General features: G+C 42.1%; 1 protein-coding gene across 1 annotated transcript in view; it reads left to right on the top strand.

Moving 5' to 3' along the window:
- Window positions 1–15,675, top strand: part of LARP4B (La ribonucleoprotein 4B) — a 60,815-nt gene extending 45,140 nt beyond the window's left edge. Inside the window, exons 9-17 of the mRNA XM_053410055.1 lie at window positions 481–534; window positions 635–841; window positions 2,520–2,626; window positions 4,156–4,407; window positions 7,451–7,496; window positions 9,484–9,651; window positions 10,073–10,197; window positions 10,570–10,681; window positions 11,728–15,675. Of these exons, the coding sequence (XP_053266030.1) occupies window positions 481–534; window positions 635–841; window positions 2,520–2,626; window positions 4,156–4,407; window positions 7,451–7,496; window positions 9,484–9,651; window positions 10,073–10,197; window positions 10,570–10,681; window positions 11,728–12,012 (1,356 nt within the window). The 3' untranslated portion in view covers window positions 12,013–15,675. The remainder of the gene's footprint in view (window positions 1–480; window positions 535–634; window positions 842–2,519; window positions 2,627–4,155; window positions 4,408–7,450; window positions 7,497–9,483; window positions 9,652–10,072; window positions 10,198–10,569; window positions 10,682–11,727) is intronic.
- The last annotated feature ends 5,428 nt before the right edge of the window (window positions 15,676–21,103 follow it).

The raw sequence follows: 21,103 nt of genomic DNA, 5'->3' as shown, positions 1-21,103 counted from the left end.
ATAATTCAGAGAAATTCATTGTTGTCTAGTCATGGTTTCCATAATTAAGTCTAGAATACATGTGCTTCTTGGAAATTTTAAATCCTACTAAAAGGAGTGATTCAGCCAACTGCTGTTGTGATTACGATAAGTCTTAATTGTGCCTTTCTTGTCTGGGCTGCTCTCAAAAGCTGCTTTAGACCCTAGAGTGGAATTTTTGAAATGGAGTAAGTAGCTTCCTGCTGCCATCTTTACTGTGATTTTAGTACCACATATGATCATTGCCAAGCAGGGTTAAAATGAAACCTGATAATGCCTCTGACCATATCCTGAGGACCTTTCTATAATCCAGTATAAACCTGAATTGGACCCAAGTATTCTTAAATAGGGAAAAACTGATATTGTTCGTTTTAGTATCTGTGTGTGCATAATGATATACTTTTTCTTGTTAACTTACTACATCTGCTGCCTTTCACACAAACATATTTTTCACTTTTAAAGGCTTATAGATACCTTAGAGAAGAAGTGAAAACCTTCCAAGGAAAACCAATTAAGGTAAATAGGTTTTGTTTTTAGTGTTCACTGAAATACTTCTGAAAGTGGTCGTCATTCTCTAAGGCTGATTCTTCTAAGAGCATGCTCTTCTGTCTTCTAGGCAAGAATAAAAGCAAAGGCTATAGCTATAAATACATTTTTGCCAAAGAATGGATACAGACCTCTGGACATGAACATCTACACACAGCGTTATACAACATCATTTTACATACCTCCAGTATACAGCCCCCAACAGCAGTTTCCACTGTACAGCTTAATTGCCCCACAGACGTGGTCAACAACACATAGCTATCTTGATCCATCACTGGTAAGCACTTCAGAATCATTCGTTTGTTGCTTTTTAAATGTTCATGCTGTTGCTTAGTCTTGAATATAACCAGGGCATACTAGATTCAGTTTATAACTCCATAATAACTGGCGTACTTCCTGAATCTGTTTTACGTACTCTTACTTCTCAGCCCATATATTAGCATTACACCGTGTTCCTCATTTTTAGATAATTTTGTAGCAGCAAGTCAGAGTAGCTAAAGACAATGAGAAAGAAGGCCTCTTGAATTTTTTGAATTTTGTTAAATCCCCTTCAGTGTAAATTGAAGTGATGATAGGAACTAAGGACTTGATTATTTATCCTCATAATCTTAAGACCAGGTGTTATGCTCAAGCTACATATTAAGTAAAATTCCATGGCAGAATCCTCCTTGCATTTCAGATTTCCAAACTACATGCAGTGCATAAGAGGTTTTGACCTCAGCCTCTCCCTTACATGCTAACTTTCTGCAGACACAAAAAACTTTTTATGTAAAGGAGCAATTGATTTGAGACATCCTGCCCCACAGCAGTTGACTGTACACCCAGAATACATAGGTCTTACGAGGAACTATGCTTCATTCTCCTTCCTTTTTGCAATCCAGTGGCCCCAGGCACATGTTGAATATTCTCCATGCAAAAGGGTAATTTGGAAGAGAAAATTGGTTGAGACACAGGACTGGGCTGTTTCTGATCATAACCTCACTTCTGATGAGTCCTTCAGATAGTTTCCTTGGAATTCATGAAAACTGTCCAGAATACCTATATTTTTTGAGAAGCCATAGCACAAGCATAGTACTTGGGTCAGAGATAAAAGGCAAAAACATAAAATAAAAATGTTAAGTATGTCTTTTTGAATGCCAGTTGCTGGGAATCACAAGTTGGGGGTGGGATGCACTCAGATCAGGCTTTCAGGTCTCCAAATGCTTCTGGTAACCTCTAGGTTAGATTACTGCAACACATTGTACTTGGGGCTGCCTCTGAAGACAGTTCGGAAACTTAAGCTGGTGCAGAACTGCCTACCAGAGCAAGACAGTTTGAGCATATTACACCAATCCTGGCCCGACTGCACTAGCTGCCAATTATTTTCTGGGTCCAATCCAAAGTGCTGGTTTTGACCTATAAAGCCTTAAATAGCTCAGGGCCACAATTATGTCAAGGGCCACCATCCTGGACCTTGCAATCATCATCTGAGGCCCTTTTTTGATGCTCCCCCTCCATAAGAGGTCCAGAGGATGGCAACACAAGAGCAGGCCTTTTCTGCGGTGGCTCCCCATCTGTAGGATGTTCTCCTCAGGGAGGCTTACCTGGTGCCTTCATTACATATCTTTAGATGCCAGGCAAAAACATTACTCTATAACCAGGCCATTTAAATGTGTGTTTGGCAGGGTGGTTATTGGTTTGCTTTTGTTTTATTTAGTATTTTGTGTTCTCATTTTGTATTTTTATGTTGCGAACCACCCTGTGATCTTCTGAGGAAGAACAGCATACTAAATAAATTAACTAACTGAAGTGGTTCGCCACTGTGAGGACTGGATCCTGGTCTAGCTGGGCTATACACCCATGGGCCAGCGGGTGCTGATCTTAATGTAAAAATCAGTCCTGTGAGGTCATTTCAAGAACTCTTGAGAGTCTCTTAAATCTACAGCTGTGTAACTTGCAGTACTTCTGTTCCATAGGTAACACCGTTTCCAAATACTGGATTTATCAATGGTTTTACATCTCCTACTTTCAAGCCTACTACTTCTCCACTGACTTCACTCAGGCAGTATACACCCAGAAGCAGGCAAGTTCTGGAGATAAGTTTTCATCTTTTGCGCTGTTAAGTTATATCTGTCGTGGGAATTGTTGGAATGGCATTTGCCAGGAGTATGTCTCACTTTGGGATGTTCACTTCTCTTGAATACTATGGCCTCTCCTCACTTTATAATTGTATAAAGAACCATTCCAGTGGTACCTCTGGTTACGAACTTAATTCGTTCCGGAGGTCCGTTCATAACCTGAAACTGTTCTTAACCTGAGGCACCACTTTAGCTAATGGAGCCTGCCACGCCGCCGGCACACGATTTCTGTTCTCATCCTGAGGTAAAGTTCTTAACCTGAGGTACTACTTCCGGGTTAGCAGAGTCTGTAATCCGAGGTGTTTGTAACCCGAGGTACCACTGTAATTGGTTTTTTATTTTTTTAAAAAAACACAGACCTTAATTACAACCCTGGGTTATGTTAATGTTACAGTAGCAATTTGAACAATTGATTAAGGGAAGTGGCCTACGTGACCTCCCCAAATGGAAATCTATGCTGCTAGGAGGAATAATAATTTTACAAGAATTGCAGGCATTGTGTCTTCATGAAGTGCTGTGGCCACAGATCTCGGTGTGATGAGGCAGGCTTCTTCTAAAAGAGACATTGTTGGCTTCTAGAGCCAGAAGAACTAAACTACATGAATGTGAAGCAGTGGGAGGAGAGGGGATGATGGCTGGGAGGAGAATAGAGTCAGTCCTGGAGCTGCAGGGTATTTAATATCCCCAAGGGCAGGTACGTATAGAATGACCACTCTCTCTTGACTGTGGTTAAAAGATGGGAACGGAACGTAAAATCACATACAGTGGTACCTCGGGTTAAGAACTTAATTTGTTCTGGAGGTCCATTCTTAACCTGAAACTGTTCTTATCCTGAAGCAACACTTTAGCTAATGGGGCCTCCCACTACCGCTGCACCGCCGGAGCACAATTTCTGTTCTCATCCTGAAGCAAAGTTCTTAAACCGAGGTACTATTTCTGGGTTAGCGGAGTCTAACCTGAAGCGTCTGTAACCCGAGGTACCACTGTACCTCTACTCCCATCTTATCCACTGGTCCAGGCTAACCAGACAGAGAGTTAACCACGGTTAAGATTGATGCCAAGATCTCCGTCGTGGTTAAGGTGGGCGGAGCGCACATTCTCATGATGGAAGCCATTGCATCTACAGAAGCACCAGGCCTTTCCATAGAAATAGACTTTGTAGAAGTAAATGTATCTTCTTTGTAGAAGATAGATTTTGAGAATAAGACAATTGTTACAACTTGTCCTGATAAAATTACAGACCTTTGTCATGTTATGTAATAAAGTTTCCTTTGATTGCTCTAAAAGATCACGCCACATTTTCCCATGAGTGTTGGGTGGATTCCCGCAACAGCATGAACAATTTATGTATTCGGTAAACATTTGCCTTATGCTATAAAAGGAATAGCCTTTAGAAAGTTCTTCAGCGCGGTTCTGGAAGTTGTCTGCAGATTTTGCACGATGGTTTAAATTACGTCTTTTGTTTCTCCCCCAGAAATCCCAGCAAATCACATCTACGGCATACAATACCCAGTGCGGACAGAGGGCCAGGACTTTTAGAGAGCCCTACAATATTCAATTTTTCTGCTGACCGCTTAATCAACGGCGTCAGGAGCCCGCAAACAAGGCAACCAGGGCAAAACAGGACACGGATGCAAAGTACGACAAGTTATACCAAGCGCGAAGTGGGCAGTGGGCGAGTAGAGCCTGCTGCTTTAGACTCATCCCCAAGCTTAGGTAGAGGAAGGTGAGTCCTGGAACATTTATTAAGCACTTTTGTTGACTAAGTGCTGCTCAGAGCTCAATTAAATCATGTGTTTCCACCATGTGGGAGTAATGAAAAGTGGAAGATGAAACCCCAGGTGAGGAGGGAGAGTGAATTGCGGGGAAAGAGAAAAGAAAATAACTTTTAAAAGCATTTTTTAAAAGGGTTTTTGTATAAATGAGAGGCTGGGAAAGAAATTCCACAGATGAGGTGCATCTAAGAAAACGGGTGTGCAAGAACTGAGAAGATGCTTACTAACAAAAAGATTAGAATCTGTATTGACACAAAGAATTGGCAGACTGAAGTGAGTGGGAAGATTTCTGATGGCTACATAAAGAGGACTGCAACAGTTTGGAATGCTTCTAAAGCAATGAGTCCAAGAGAGGGAAATAATTGCTTGTAGAAAGAGGCATTAACATGGTGACAAGTCGAAGTGAAGAAGTACTGAACTGAAAAAGAAACATCTGATTGGGAAAGTGTTTTGGTGTTAAACTAGGGTCCATATCAAAATATGGCAAACCATATTCAATCTAATAACATATTTCTGTTGCTTTAATTGTTATGTAACTAATTACAATTTGGAAGTTGCAATTTAGCTTACTTATTTATCCTGGCTGCCTTCGGTTATGGAGACCAAGACACTGCTTGTGTGGTTCCCTTGCAGGTACTAGCTAGGCTGAGACCTGCTTAGTTCTACCAAGGTGGTGACCTCATTGGCCTTCAGACCCTGCCCTGGGATCCTAGAACCTTTGTTGCTTGGTGCTCTGTGATTTGACAGGGAGAAATTGTGCTCAGAATGAAGACCGCAAGCTGGCTGCATCTGGTCTTTTCAGGAACACAAATATTTTATTTGGTTGATATTGCACGGGCTAGGGACAAGAATTTTAAACTCAGTAAGGAAGATCAGCCAAGGAAGAACTGGAGGGCACCAAAGACATCTTAATAATCTGCCAAACATTCCTTTTGGTTTCTAAGCCTTCAACAGAGCTTTCTCTGCCAGAGTGTTGAAACTGGAAATGTGGGGGGTGGGGGGTGTTTTTGTAAGAGCTGTTTTTTAGGAAGCCCAATTCCTTGCCAGAAATTTATTTCTGTGCTGCTTGAATGGTCTGAATAGGCATGGCTTTCTGTGTGTTCCATCATTGCAATGTAAATGCTTATTGGACCTTGCACTTCATTAGCATTGATAAGCGGTGGTTTTCAACTTTTCCTCTTGTTTGTTTCCAATAGTAGTGCTCTGGACACCTTTTTATTTTACTGCAAATCTATGAGATATTGAATTTTTGTCATTCTTCCCCTATCCCGTCATCTGAGTGCTAAGAGCAGATTGATAGATTTCATAAGCCTTTGTAGGTATCTGTTGTCAAGCTATTGTCTTACAGTCTAGCCCTTGTGCCTGGTGTGCTAGTTCTTATTTGCCACTCCAGACTCTTATTCTATGAATGCAGTCATTTGTTGCTACCATTTGTAATACCAAAACTGCAGAGAGAAATGGAATCGAATGGAGTGGCTGGAACCCTGAGCAGAACTCAGCACTTCAGTCTTTTTGGTCCTTTATAAAAATCTATTACTAATCAGCCTCATGTGCATTGCCATTATTTGTTACTTAGAAAGCATAAGGGAATTGTGAGACAGTTGCTTACAAAGGATTTAAGTCTCCTGTAAATTTGCAAGAAACCCCAAATTCCTAGTGCTGTAGATATTTATACAGGTACCAAGCCATGGTATGGATAGTAGAACAATGTAGCTTGCCTTGAACAAGGAGCACTAACACTATGCAAGAGAACAAAAGCAACTGCATGATGTCCACGACAATAATGTCTCATACCAAACGTAAACAAACTGTGAAAAAGACACTATGAATAAAAAATGGAGACGTTATTTGTACTTTTCCTTGTTTATATATTTGTTTTGTAACACAAGGAAATCTTGAATAAAAACTTTTTTACAACAAACAGGAGCAAGAGCACCATGTACTTGGCTGTGGCATAGTCAGCCCTTAATCATTTGAGACAAAAGCACAGAAAGACATGGAAAAAATAGTGGTGGGGAATTTGTTAGTTTGTTTATATTCCCTCCTTTTTCCCTGATGGCCCCAGCCGGCTTTCAGATAAAAGCAAACCGAAGAAAGCTAACTGCCCTTATCCCAGAATGTATTATTTATCAACATATTTTTCATTGTCAAAAATTGGAAAATGAAGCAGTAATACAATCTTTGCAACTTAATAGTTGAAATGCAGGTTATTTAACGTGTGTCAGGATTTGATTGTATTCTCTGAAGAACAAGAAGGCTGTACAGGTGAATGACTTCTATCAGCTTCCTATGCTTTAAAGTTCTAGCCAGAGAATAATGGCAGCACCTGTACTTTGGAACTCCCTGCCACTTGAGATAAAGCAAGCGCCTTCACTGTACTCTTTTTGGCGCCTGCTAGAAACATTATTGTTTAAACAAGCTAACCAGATGTTTAGAAAGCTGAGGTAACTTTAATCTGTTTTAACTTTGCATGTTTCAAAGTAATGGCTGTGAATTTTTCTCAACCTTCTTGTTTTATCTGTTTGTAAGCCGCTTTGAGCTCGTTGTGTTTTTTTTACAATCAAGTGGTGTAGAAATTTTAGGAATTCTATAAATAAATAATATTCAGGTGAAGGTTACAAAGACTCAAGCTTGCAGCACACCACAAGTACTGGAATTCCATTCCAAAACCAGGACCTGCCAGTTAGAAAGCATGCTGGGAAAACTAATTGCTTGCATTACCTTTACCTATTTAGCATCCCCTTGCTTTTATGAATAGGCAGGGTTAAGTAAATAATATGACGTGGAGGAAGTTACAATGATGCAGCCAGGGAATTAAGGTGACATACAACATTATTCCACCTCCCTCCCAAAAGATCATATCCTCCAAGCAACTCTGTGAGGTTGATAGGCCAAGAGATAAGTGTCTGGACCCAAAGTCGTGTAGTGAGCTTCTTACCAGCGATACATAGAGCAAAAGTAAGTTTCTTATTACATTGATTTTTCTGCTTCCAGGAAAAACTCGTATGGCTATCGAAAGAAGAGAGAAGACAAGTTTACGGTGAGTTTATTACGGCTGCAGATATCATGAATGACATAGTAAAACATGAAATGATTGACATGATATAGTTACTAAAGAATAAAATACAGTCAGTAGCTCCTGAGGGTCGTGAGGTGAATACCAATGCTGGAGCAGAGTCATTTTTTTCCATCAGGGTTACTGAAAAGCAGGCTTTGCTAAAATGATCCTCACCCACCCATCCACTATTTCTCCTCCCAGCCAGAGACTAGTCTGCTTTCATTGGAAGGAGAAAATCCCCATAACAAAATGGATATTAGATCTGCTTCTTTGTGAAGATAAGGTCATGCAAATCCTCCTTGATCCCCATTTCCCCCAACCCTTGTCTCCTCTTGGTTCCTTTTCCCCTCCCAATTCTTTCTCACCCCAATTCCAAGCCATTTTCCTCCTCTTTTGAGGTGGTATCTTATACACCGTGAGGGATGTTTTGTGCATTTAGATGTGCCCCCCCTTCCTGTGTAGTTCCTCCCCCAATGACTGCATCTGGTTGATGACCAGCTTCCTTTAAAACGTTCTCCACCTGTGCAATGGTAGAAACAGCCTTTTAAATGAAGTATGGGACTTGCAGGTTCTCCCGTTAAGTCTGCCATCATTTTCAGTTTGCCTGTAGCAAACCAACTGGGGCCATGATCAAGCAAGTTTGGGCTCTGTGGAAACATGTTTCCATGTGCATAGCTGATGTGTCCCTTTAGGAAAAGGTAAAGGGGCCCTTGACCATTAGGTCCAGTCGTGACCGACTCTGGGGTTGTGGCGCTCATCTCGCTTTATTGGCCGAGGGAGCCAGCATACAGCTTCCGGGTCATGTGGCCAGCAGGACTAAGCCGCTTCTGGCGAACCAGAACAGCGCACAGAAATGCCATTTTCCTTCCTGCCGGAGCGGTACCTATTTATCTACTTGCACTTTGTGCTTTCGAACTGCTAGGTTGGCAGGAGCAGGGACCGAGCAACGGGAGCTCACCCTGTTGCGGGGATTCAAACCGCCGACCTTCTGATCGGCAAGTCCTAGACTCTGTATTTTAACCCACAGCACCACCCGCGTCCTGTTACATTAATAGGCACTACTTATTTCAGAATATGCATTAAGGATTAGTGCAAGCAGCTATTGTTACTTTTTAGTCATTTCTGTAGCCCTATACGGCTTAGGGCCCTCGTACCTACGGGACCACCTCTCCTGGTATGTCCCACAGAGGAACTTACGGTCTTCAAATAAAAACATCCTGAAGGTCCCAGGCCACAGAGAGGTTAGGCTGGCCTCAACTAGAGCCAGGACTTTTTCAGCTACAGCTCCGATCTGGTGGAACACTCTGTCACAAGAGACTAGGGCCCTGCGGGATTTGAAATATTTTTGCAGGGCCTGCAAGACAGAGCTGTTCCACCAGGCCTTTGGTCAGGGTGCAGCCTGACTCTCTCCTTTGGCAATCTTTACAGAACTTAAGCTTATGGTTGCCATCAATTTGATTTTAATTAATTTTTATAATGAAATGTTTTTAGAATGTTGCACTATTTTATTGTTGTTAGCTGCCCTGAGCCGGGCTTCGGCTGGGGAGGGTGGGATATAAATAAATAAATAAATTATTATTATTATTATTATTATTATTATTATTATTATTCATCTCATATTTCACAAGTGCTTGAACATGAGTAGTTCACATGTGGCATCTGGATCCTGGCCTGGGTCTATGTCTTCATGTATTTTAGTCCCTTAAAATGGTTTTTAAAACTATACAGATGGTTCACAAAGAACTTTCATTTTTGTGGATAGAAATGATAATCTGTATGACTTAACTTTTGTTTGTTAAAGAAGTCTTTGGAGAATATTGGGACATAGATGCATATAGCAGTGTGGCAATAGTTTGTTTGTTATTTTTTTAAAAAAACAAGTAGATGACTAATGTTAAGGTGTCTTTAAAAGTTCATAGTCTTTCAGTGAAGCCTAACACTTCTTACCCGGCACTTTTTTCTTTCACAGAGAGGACAAACGCAGTCTCCACCACCACCAAAGCCTCCATCCCCAAGTTTTGAATTGGGACTGTCCAGTTTCCCTCCATTGCCTGGAGCTGCTGGGAATCTAAAGACTGAAGACTTGTTTGAAAACAGACTATCAAATGTGATAGTAGGAGGAACATCGAAAGAAAGAGTGAGTATGCAGCTGGACTGGGCAGGGGATCTGCAAATGAAGGCATCCCCTCCCCTAGCAATTGCCTTTTTTCTCCTTTGGGAAGCCTGCCTTGTGCTGTGAATTGATCTGCGACACTTGTGAAACATTTGACAGAAAAGAGTTAATGCTAGGTTGCAAATTCATCTGAAGCGGGGCTGGCTTTTTAAATTGGATTTCAGTAAACTGATGTAGCTGAGTAACAGACAGATTTCTTAAACAATACTATCAATACTCTGGAAATAAAAATATTTTGATACGATACTATACTACACTGAAATGTTTAACTGTTTCTTGGGCTCTGTTGGAATCTTTTTTCCAAGTCTGCTTCTATGAAGGGTTTGAGTGTATGTTGCCTTGAGTTGAAATGCATTTGAAATGACCCGAAATTTGTTTTCTTCAGAACCTCAGCGCGACTACTAGTACAAACACTATTCCATCAGGAGTTCCTCGAGAGCCTTTGTTGCCAGTTTCTTCTCCTCTCCCCGGGACGTTTGAAAGGTCTCCTTCCCCATCCCAGCCTCCTGAGTAAGGACTTAATTATACATGGCTTTAAATATACTGCTCTGAATCAACAGTTTGCATTTTCCATCATCAAAAGGTTAGGTGTGACACTGTGTGAATAGCTCTTGAAAAATTCAGTTCAATAACACCCCATGCGTGACCCACAGCAGTAGTCTAGAATTTACTTTTAATCTTGCATGCTCAAACACTAACTTTAAGCCTGACTCTCAAAGAGAAGAAAAAGCATCATTTGCATGCATCCAAAGTGGGAGGAGCGAATGATCATTGGTTCCCTACAGCAAAAGACAGGAATAGAGGCTTCTGCATGTTGACTTTTAGTGTGCTGAATGCAAAGTTGTTAATTACATTCACATCTTGCTTTGTACTACTTTGCAGTGACTCCAAAGTCATGGACAAGCAGCAGAGAGAGACCCCAAATATTGAAAGACTTTCTTCTGTACTCACTACCGCTTGCAAATCAGTACAAGTCAATGGGGCTGCTGTAGCAGTAAGTGCATTTGACATTCATTAAGGCATTCTCTGTTTAATTAGCACCTTCTGTCCTCAGCTATTAAATGATGGAGGAGTTATTTACTGCAATAAAAAAAATCAAGAAAATTCCAAATGACTTGGCTTCCTGAGAACAAAGAAGTTGAGGGGAGGTGGGGTAGAGAAAAGGAGAGCTAGAAATCTGCTCTGCTTTCCTGGTGTCACCTACTTTCTTGGCATTTCTTGATGGCTCTCGTGGCCACCAGGTGGTGAGAACTTCTGGGATCAGTTGAAGTGCCCCAAAATATGCCATGCCCTCAGCAGCCACAATACTGCTTAGTGAGCTGCCTTTCAAATCATTGCGGACACATGTTTGTTGCACTACTGGTCTTACCTAATTTGTTTAAGACACTTATTCCTGTCTTGAGAAGTTGGGAGCTCCAAGGCTGCTGATGGGCAAAATTTTAAAATCATAATAAATGGCCAACAGCTTAAATGGAAATGAATAAAATTAAGAAAACACGAAACGGCAAAAGGAGAATGACACAATAAACTGAATCATGATGAAAAGAAAAATGCCCGTTCTTTATGCCAAGTAGATAAATGGAACAGAATAATTGTTGCCAGATGTCTGAACACCCAGCATAAATGTTGGATTTTAAAGTTGTTGCATGCTAGGAATCAGGAATCAGCAGTTTCTGTCTTGTGTCATCCATGCCTTTTCAACTCTGCTGTGTGTTCTTCCCCCACCTGCCCTGTTCTCCCAAGCAGTTGTCCCAAAGTCTGCATGTCCATCTCTACTATGTCAGTCTGCTTGCCCCTTATGTGTCAACCACTCGAGCTGTTCCAACTCCCGTTGAGACAAACGTGCTTTCCCAAGTTCTTAAACGGCAGCTCTTGTTGGTAAAATGAAAATTCTAAGCACGGCTTCCTTCCCCAATCTTGGAGCGTGATTGAGACACACTTTTGTAGCTGCACCATTCCCCTTGATTGGTCTTACCTTTGCTGCCCCAAATAAATGTCGCTGTTGTGGTATAGCTCTGTCCTGTGCTTTTGATCACGCAGGAGTTGCGAAAACCTAGTTACGCAGAGATCTGTCAGAGGACAACCAAGGACCCGTCACCCGTGCAGCCCCCAAAAGAACAGAAGCCAAACACTGTCACCTGTGGGAAAGATGAAAGGAAACCCACAGAAACACTAGAGAGAAGCAAAGAACCCCCTCCTGTGAAGTCCAATCCAGGACAGCCCAAAGACCAGAGGAGACAGCCGTCAGGGCGCAAGTCCCCACCTCCAGCCGTTGGGAAACGTCTGATGAAAGAACAGAGCACCCCTCCCAAATCTCCTCAGTGAAACTAGTGCTTAGGAGGAGGTTTTAAAAGTTCTCACCATGAAGTAAACCCATGTTGCCACTCAGAGTACAAAGAATGAGTTGCTGGTTAGGAGCTTGCAGTGCGTATTATGTATATGAAATGCCTGCAAGGAAAATTTTTTTTTGTTTCTTTGTAAATCAGATTGTTCCTCCAATTCTCTTGCTCTCCACCCCCCCCCCCCACCAAATTCCCCTTGAGCAAATGGTCTACTCTGTCAGGGTTTAATTAATCTAAACCTTACATTTAGGTTGGTGCTGAACTGGAGGTGATGCCTAAAATCCTTTTCTTTTCCCTAAAGGGAAGACGTATTCATCTGGGGGTGGGGGGGAGATCAATTTTTTTTATTAAGCCTCCATGTGGCTGTGTGAATACAAGCTCTATCTAATGAGTTATTTTCCTAATCTATTAAGCAGAATAATGCTGCTGTAGTTTTTAAATAACTGGTCTGTAAGTACATATCTTTAAAAAAAAAGAAACTCCAGAAGACTAGTAACAGCAGCTAATATTTTGAGTGCAAAGAAAAGCAGGTGTTTTATAAGCAGTAAGACAAGTTTGATGTTCGGTTGTTGTTTTTTTCTTTTTTAAAATTTTGGCTGCTGTAGCACACCGAATAAATTACACTTTTAAGGTTTCAAAATACATACAATTCTAATGTTTTTAATGTCAACCATTTTTTTTCCCCTTGACGAAATGTGAACCTGATAAAGATCACCTTCTCTAAAAGGTTTTGTTTTGATGGACTTGCAAGCAAGTAACCAGCTTCTCAATCCAGAATAAAATGGTTTCCTGAATATTCAGGAAAAGAGAAAACAAAGCACATTGTGAATAAACAATAATAATAATAAAGTACATAAGCCCTTGCAAAATGGCAGGTGCCTGCTAATGGCTGTTTTTCACAAGATAGCACAATAGCACTCTTGTGAGGATGATCTCAATCCCCCCCCCCCCAAAAGCCGGAGTAAATTAATTTTGAGTCACTACTGTCCTTACTGGTTTACCCCTGTGCTCTGTAGGTTTTTAAATCTATGCTCAAAGTGCTTTTTGAAAGAGTTCATATCTTAATCGGCCTAAGTGCTGACACCTTTCTATACCTGCATACATTGGCATATGGATTTAATTATTATTTTTCAGTCCATGGGATAATGGAGTTCTCTCTCTCTCTTTTTGCGTGTGCATGTATGGTAAAGGAAGAGGTCCCTGTTTCTGTCTGGAGTGAGCTTTGTCACACTTACTTACTTTTAGAAGTGGCATGCTTTCTGAAGGACAAGGATGCACTAAATTAATGAGTTTCTAATAAAGTTGACTATAAATTATTTTTGTTTTTAAATGCCTAAAGTTTTTCTTTGAGTGTTTAAGCAGCAGATGGTTCGGATGAAAATGTTTTCCTGCTGAATAGTTTATTCCACACAAAAAAGGAGGTTTATTTAAACAACTGATTTTTTAAAAGAATTATTTCCATCCAATATTTAAAGACTTGAATTTTATTTAAACTTGAAAATGACTTTGCCTTAACTTTTGTATAAGACAGCTTATAGTTACTGAAGTCTGACCCTCTCATGGGTTAGTGTGGGTGGCATATACAGAATTACTCAGTTACAGTATGTATGTATTGTCACTGGTCTTACTGGGTAAACACACTGTAGTACAGGAAGTAGCGGCAGTTTTTTGTAATATACCTTAAAAGATCTTAAGCAGTTGATCTTTTTCAAAATGTTGAAAATCTGTAAATGGAAATAGTCAATACTGTATTAAATATGTGCACTTGGAAGTGTGTGCTTTTGCTTGTACAGGTGTAAATAATCAGAACATATAAAAAGGTACCATTAAAAAACTGATAAAAATTATTGATATATTATAAATGTTGCTGTTGAGCTGGATGTAGATAAACAAAATGTTGTGGTTTGAATATTACTTTAATTTGTTTTTTCCTTGTTTCTTTTACTTTATTCTGGTGTGCTGAGCTGATTCTGCCTCTTCACTGCAAAAGGGAATTGGAGAAAGTCTGTCTTAAAAGCCCTGACATTTTAAAAACTCTCTGGAGGTGTGTATTTTGACCAGTATGAAACATGGTTATGCAATGTAATTTTCAACTCTGACTTATAAGCTGCAATTAATTTTTTTTTTAAAAGAACCGGAATTGGAAAGAAATGACATTGCCACAATTACACAGCCCCAGCGTTTCCTCAACCACTCTTAAGGCCAAAATATTAGCAAGTACATATCTCGGGATTTGTTTCCTCATAAAACATGTAGGGCAGTTGAATTCTTGACATAGGTTGCTGCTATTTTAATTGTCCTCTTAAAAGAAAAAAAAAACCAGCCTGCTTTTTGCACTGCAGAATTTAAAATAAGCAAGCTGGGATCTGTTTGTTCCTTCCTGAAAAGGCACACTTTGAGAATTCAAAATCAACAAACTGGGACTGTTGTTGGGTTTTAATGTTCATCCCTTACCCAATGAGCAGTGGGGAAGCGGCAGCTAGATTGGGGTATGGTTTGGGCCAATGATAAGATTCCTTTGTTTGCCTGTTGAAAGCATGAAGGAAACAGCTGCAGATGAAGTGGGAAGTGGCTGCAGCGAGTGTGTGGAGCTAATCATTACAGCCAACTGAATATATGCAGACCAGCAGGTGGATTGTTCCTGTTCTCATGCATTCGGCTGCCACTTGTGCTAGGATAATACACTGTAATTCTCACACAAATAACAGTCTGTGTAAAAGAGTTTAAAACTTTACTGCAATAGCTTTATAAACAATAAATAAATAAAAAGCAAAAAGTGTCATGCCAAATAACTTCTCCAATCACTTTAATAATTTCCCAGTCAGACTGTATGGGGCTGCTGGAACAGAAGTTCATATCCCACAGAGTGTTTTACATACAGCTATTGAGTTCTGCTAATTTTTATTTTATTTTGAAATTTTAAAACCTCCCCCGAAAGCTGAGATTCTGGTTAGAATGATCAGGCCGGGCCCATTACGATTGGACTCCTTCCCCACCCACCCAACCACCAATCCCAATTTGTAGGATTCCTTTGGTGCTCGTGTATAAAGACAGCTTTTCCTGAGGCTGTCTGTTCGAGAAATGTATTTAAAGCTCGAAATTTTTGCTTCTGGGGGGGGGGGGAATTACAATAATTTTCCACCCAGCTGCCCCCACCTCAATTTTACATACTGTCACACAAAAAACAAAACTTGTCAGGCTCATTTATTTTTTATTTTTTTTATTTTTATTTTTGCTGCCTCTTAGCTAAACACACATAACCAGTGGGCAACGGGATGCCCTTACTTGTGAGTGTGATGCAGTGTATCATGAACAACCACTGACTGTAGGGGTCTGCACCAGCTTCTGTATCCCTTTCAGCTTGCTGCAGCCCTTAGGTATTGTGTAGCCTGTTACACCGATAGCAGCAGACAATCGAAGACACACCTGGCGAGGGCAGCAGCTGCCAAGTCACAAAACAGGAGGTGTAAAATGGAGGCCTTTTTTTTTCCCCTGAGGGTGTTTGTTTTTGTTCTTCTTCCATTTAAGACTGGAATCAAGCTTACATGTAAACTATTGGTAATTTAAGTTTCCTTTTGTGTCATAAAATGTACAACTGTCTAAAACTGTAGGTTATGAAAAAAATAAAGATTTAGGCACTGTTGAATTTCTCTTTTTTTAAATTAAACTTCTTACAACAGTATTTTTCCACTTCCGTTGTCTTTGCACCCACTCGTGTGTAGTTGTCGTCTTGCTGCTTCAGAGACACACACCAGGAGTTCCTTTGCTGCAGCCGTAACGTTTCCGCGAGTTAATGCGCTTGCAGAGCAATAAATGCTACACCCAAAAAACCCCTGGACATCTTGCCCATTTGTGCAAGGAGTTTGCTGCTTCATGGCTAAGCTTTTCGACCAAAAGTCCATTGCGGGTTCATATTGGGCAGATTGTGAGAGCGAAGTTTTGGGTGGTGGGTTTCTGTTTTGCTTTAAATAAAACCTTGTGTATGAATTTTGGATTGAAATGCGCTACGTGACTCTGATTTTCCACAGACCTCTCAAATATTGATCAGTAGCATTTTGCTTATGCCTTAGTTGTATTTGATGCCCCTCCAGTATGAATGGATTTTTCTGTGATACATGCTGCGGTTGAACTACACATAACTCTTCTAGAGCTGAGCGCCATCAGTTAATCCTAAACGTGGGTGCTACTCTAACCATCCATAAGCAGGACATACACATTTTCTGGAGCACCTCTGAGCATTGTTCTTATTTTCTGCCCTCCACCTCGGCAGTGGGAAGTCAAATGTACATCATGACAAGGTTCTCAAATCGGTATTGCCAAATGGTCTGTAAAGGCTGCTTCATTTTCTTAATAGCAGCTACTGTTTCCAGAGGCAATTACAGCTCACCATTCTTCTTGGATCTCTGTCTCCTTGTTTTGTGAAGGAAGAGTTGTTATTTACTCACTGCAACCTTCACGGCCACCTTCTAGAAGGAATAAGGAAATCCATAACCTGTCTTTATTCCCTTGTTCCTTATAGTAAAACACAAGGAGTTTTCGCCCAAGACAGTAAGCCACAAACCTTGATCAATCTTAACTTGCATGAGCTGTGTGCTTGTGCAGGCGACCTGTTTACTCTCACTTTGAATAAGTGCATAAACAAGCCAGGAAGAGGACAGCTAGCTCCCAAATCAGAACCCAGGATTGTTTCTAACAGGCCACAATTGCTAACCAATCTTAAACCCGGTGCTATTTTTCTAGAAAAGGGTGCCAGAACTCACCATGAGTGCCTCCCTTGTTCTCTTATGGCAATGGTGCCTGAACTGAGTTCCAGCTGGAGAAAAATGCCCTCTAAACCCACGGGATTGTTGTTTGATGTTGAACGCTGGTTTGGCACAGAGAAACAAACCATTCTGTTGTGTAACAGATCCTCCAAGTGTCCCTCTTCCAGGGACATCCCTGATTTAGAGAAGCCGTCCAGGTTTGTGATTTGATCCTGGAATGTCCCGCTTTTCCTTATAATGTCCCTATTTTCATTGGAGAAATACTGCTGTCTGAAGGCAATCCTGTATAGGGAAGGGTTTTTTTTTTAATGTTTAATGTTTTATTATGTTTTTATATATGTTGGAAGATGTGTGTGGTATAAATGGTAAAATTATCATTATGGAATGGGATGTTCCTATTTTCATCAGAGAAATGTTAAGAGTGTATGGTGTAATGCTGAGGTAAGTCTTACTAGTTTACTTCCCTGTTTGCACAAAGGAAGTGGTGAAGTAAAAGTGATTGAATTGTGGCATTAGGATTTGTTAAGGGTATGCTGTTTTGTCATGCATTTTTTATTGTTCATTAAGTCACAAACTGCCCAGCTGGTCCCCCACTTCTGGTTAAAGAGTGAGTAAGTGTGTGTGTGTGTGTGTGTCACGCTGATAATGCCAAGGCTGCCGGTCTGATCCCCTTATATGAGACAACTGTATATTCCTACATTGCAGGGGGTTGAACTAGATGATCCTCAGGCTCCCTTCCAACTCAACAATTCTATTATTCCTGCCCCAAGTGTCCCGCCATAGCTGCCTTTTGTTGTAGCCCAACTCCATGTAACACAGGCCTGGCTTCCTCTTAAACTGTTTTATTTATAAAGTTCATTGGATCTGCAGCTAGAAAGGGAGTCTGAAGCTCGGCAGCAGCCAGTAAGGCTGTCTGATCTCTACATCAGTGTGTGAAATTAGTCTGTATCGAGGAAGTGGGTTCAATATTAATGCTGTTATGAAGCGCTTCACCCAGTGTGTAGTCGTGGTCTCTGTAAGCATCCCATTCATCACAGATTACAAATCCAATGTATGATGTGCATGGAAAGGTTCTATTGCAGACAAAGGGAATGCAAAGGCTGGTGCAACAAGCACTTGGCAGCTACAACGCTCAGCCCCTTTTGGCTCCCATGGAGCAAGTCCCCCTTGCCAATGGACTCCCAGCTGAGGTCAGGAAGTGCAACAGCTACTCGTGGATATGTTAAAGTGAGTTGTGGGTGTTCTTCTGGGGAGCACCTAGCACTTCTGTGGGTGAACGACTTATTTTCATTTACTTGTACCTGCACCAAACACCTTGGGGCTTGTTTCTATAGCAGGGGTGGGGAACTTCAGACTGGGGGGCGGTGGCGAATGCAGTCCTTCAGACCTCTCTATCTGGCCCTTGGGGCTCTCCCCGCACACCCATTTGCAAGCTGTGCCTTTCATGATCTCCGAGTCTCTGCCTGGCTAAAATAAGACCTTTAAATCTAATAATACCTTTTGCTTTCCTTGCTGGAGGACAGGAAGGGTGAGTGAGCAGAGACTAGCCCCCACTGCACAATGGTAATATTTACATCTTCCACCCACTTTTGGCTCTGGTCCCGCCCACCACTTGTACGTGGCCCCCCAGAAGGAAATGTGGTCTTTGGAACAGGGAGAAGCCAAAAAGTGAACATATTGACATGAGCTAATGGCTGATGTCGTTTATATTCTGATTGCTTTTGCTGTTAGCATGACACCTTTTCCGCTGTGTCATTCTGATGTCATCAGAATCTACACGAGCATCTTTTTTTATTTATCGATAAGCGGTTAGCACATCATCATGTGCTGGCTTGACTACAAAGAGGAGTAGGTAGCCTCTTGGGGGCCATCTCAATTCAAGATGGGCTTACCTCACTAGAAGCAGTGCCCTAAGCACAGAGGCAGGTAGTGATGTGGTCGGTTTCCCAAGGCAAATGGCGTGAGATCCAGAATCTTGGTGCTTTTTGGGTAATTGCAGAGGAAGGAGTTGGTGGTGCATAGCCTGCCGATTCAGCTGCTCAGCTGAGCACTCTTTGCTTTAAACATTACTAAGCTGAGGAGGGATAAAGGTAATGCCTTTGCAGTGTCCTAAGATGCCATTTTAAATGTCCCCTGTGCTCAGAGCCACCATAAGCACATACGTTCTCTCCCCTGGGAGGAGGAGAGAAATGGGAGGAAGGGCACCTGCAGCCATCACCGCTGCTGCAAATGGGACCTGAGCAGGGAGAGCAAACAAATACTGTGTGGTGTAGAATTTTGTTGGGGGCAGTATTTTTTATGGGGGTCGTAGGAGGTACTGGTGGGCACAATGTGTATCACATTAGTGAGCCCTAGTTTAAAACAGCCTCTCCACGTTCAGTACGCAAATGCACCTTTCCACACTAGGAGGAACTCTAAATACAGTGGTACCTCAGGTTAAGTACTTAATTCATTCCGGAGGTCCGTTCGTAACCTGAAACTGTTCTTAACCTGAAGCACCACTTTAGCTAATGGGCCCTCCTGCTGCCGCCACGCAGCCAGAGCATGATTTCTGTTCTCATCCTGAAGCAAAGTTCTTAACCTGAAGCACTATTTCTGGGTTAGCGGAGTCTGTAACCTGAAGCATATGTAACCTGAAGCGTATGTAACCCGAGGTAAAACTGTAACCAGTTTTGTCATCTGCTCACCTCTTCCCTCTCCTCCATCAGCTTTGCAAGTGTTTGATAAGTGTGTGTGCATTTATTTCACACACACACACATCTTGCACTTTAAAAGATGCACCTGGACATTATCTACTGGTGAGCAGCCCGCTTGAAGCATGACAGGATGACAAGACTGATGGATGTGTGCCTGTCTGAGGACCAAGTTGCAAAGCTGTGATCACAGCACAGTTGAAGAAACCGCTGCAAAAATGTAACGTCTCTGTCTTCACCCTTACTTTCTCTTCATCAGCGAACAGACGGTCACCAAGACAACCAAACGTGCTTGGTAGGATCTCAAGGTCAGCGATTTGGGCATCAACAAGGAAGTGTAAAAGCATCTTATTAGCTTTGCCACTTCTCAGAGATAAAACAGAATTCTAGATCCAGGAGTCTTAATCTGGCGCCTTCCATTGACATTTAGAAAAACAACAAGACCTGACTTTTTGTGTAAGACTTCATGCTCTGGTTCCCCTTAACCTTAAAGAGTGATCTGAAAACATTGCTTGGAGAAATGCCTGCTGTTGGCACCCAAGGGGTGCATGCATGGGTCTCCTGACCAATGTGGTGGTCTCATGTGCCTTCACACCATACCCTTCGACCCAATCAGTTGTGGGTGGCATGGTGAGCTGCTGGCACTGCTGTTTACAGGGCAGTACAGCAGGGGGCAAGGGACATGGGTGGCACTGTGGGTTAAACCACAGAGCCTAGGACTTGCCAATTAGAAGGTCGGCGGTTTGAATCCCCGTGACGGGGTGAGCTCCCGTTGCTCGGTCCCTGCTCCTGCCAACCTAGCAGTTCGAAAGCATGTCAAAGTGCAAGTAGATAAATAGGTACCACTCCAGCGGGAAGGTAAACGGTGTTTCCATGCGCTGCTCTGGTTCGCCAGAAGCGGCTTAGTCATGCTGGCCACATGACCCGGAAGCTGTACGCCGGCTCCCTCAGCCAATAAAGCGAGATGAGCGCCGCAACCCCAGAGTCGGTCACGACTGGACCTACTGGTCAAGGGTCCCTTTACCTTTACAGCAGGGAGCAAGGCTATAGAAGAGGTTGGTGCAGTACAACTGCAACAAAGAAGCCCATCTGGTGTTCCTGTTGGTGCAAATGTGCCACACCAATCTCCCCCTTCACCCCCCAGTAAGCAGCAAGCATGCAAGGGAGCGGAAGTTGGTGGGTGGTGGTGCCCCACCACGCTGAGGCCCACTGCTGTCCATCTTCTTCCAGTCCTTTAGCTGCACTGCCTCCTGAATGCTGTGTGCAAATCATAGCTGCTCCTTATCTCAGAAGGCCCCTCCTTTGTGAATAAGGCCATAATTAATTATTGCAGGATGTCCACCGCCAGCGCTTGTGTTCATGTCCATGTCAGGTTTGGTACTAAAATGTAGAACACGCTTCAGTGTGCTACAGCATCAGAGCATCTATTTAGGTTGTCGGTTTAAATATAACCAGTGGAAAGAAAACGCCATCATGTATCCTCTACTCTGCTGTAAGTTTTAAATGTCTGCTGTTTTAATGTGTTTTTAATATTCTGTTGGGAGCTGCCCAGAGTGACTGGGGCAACCCAGTCCAATGGATGGCATACAAATAATCAAATTCCCCCTCCTTACGGGAG

Source organism: Podarcis raffonei, chromosome 12 (genome assembly GCF_027172205.1).
Source record: "Podarcis raffonei isolate rPodRaf1 chromosome 12, rPodRaf1.pri, whole genome shotgun sequence".
Taxonomy (NCBI): Eukaryota; Metazoa; Chordata; class Lepidosauria; order Squamata; family Lacertidae; genus Podarcis; species Podarcis raffonei.
The sequence above is the reverse complement of the archived record's forward strand: the minus strand, read 5'-3'. Positions and strand labels throughout refer to the sequence as shown.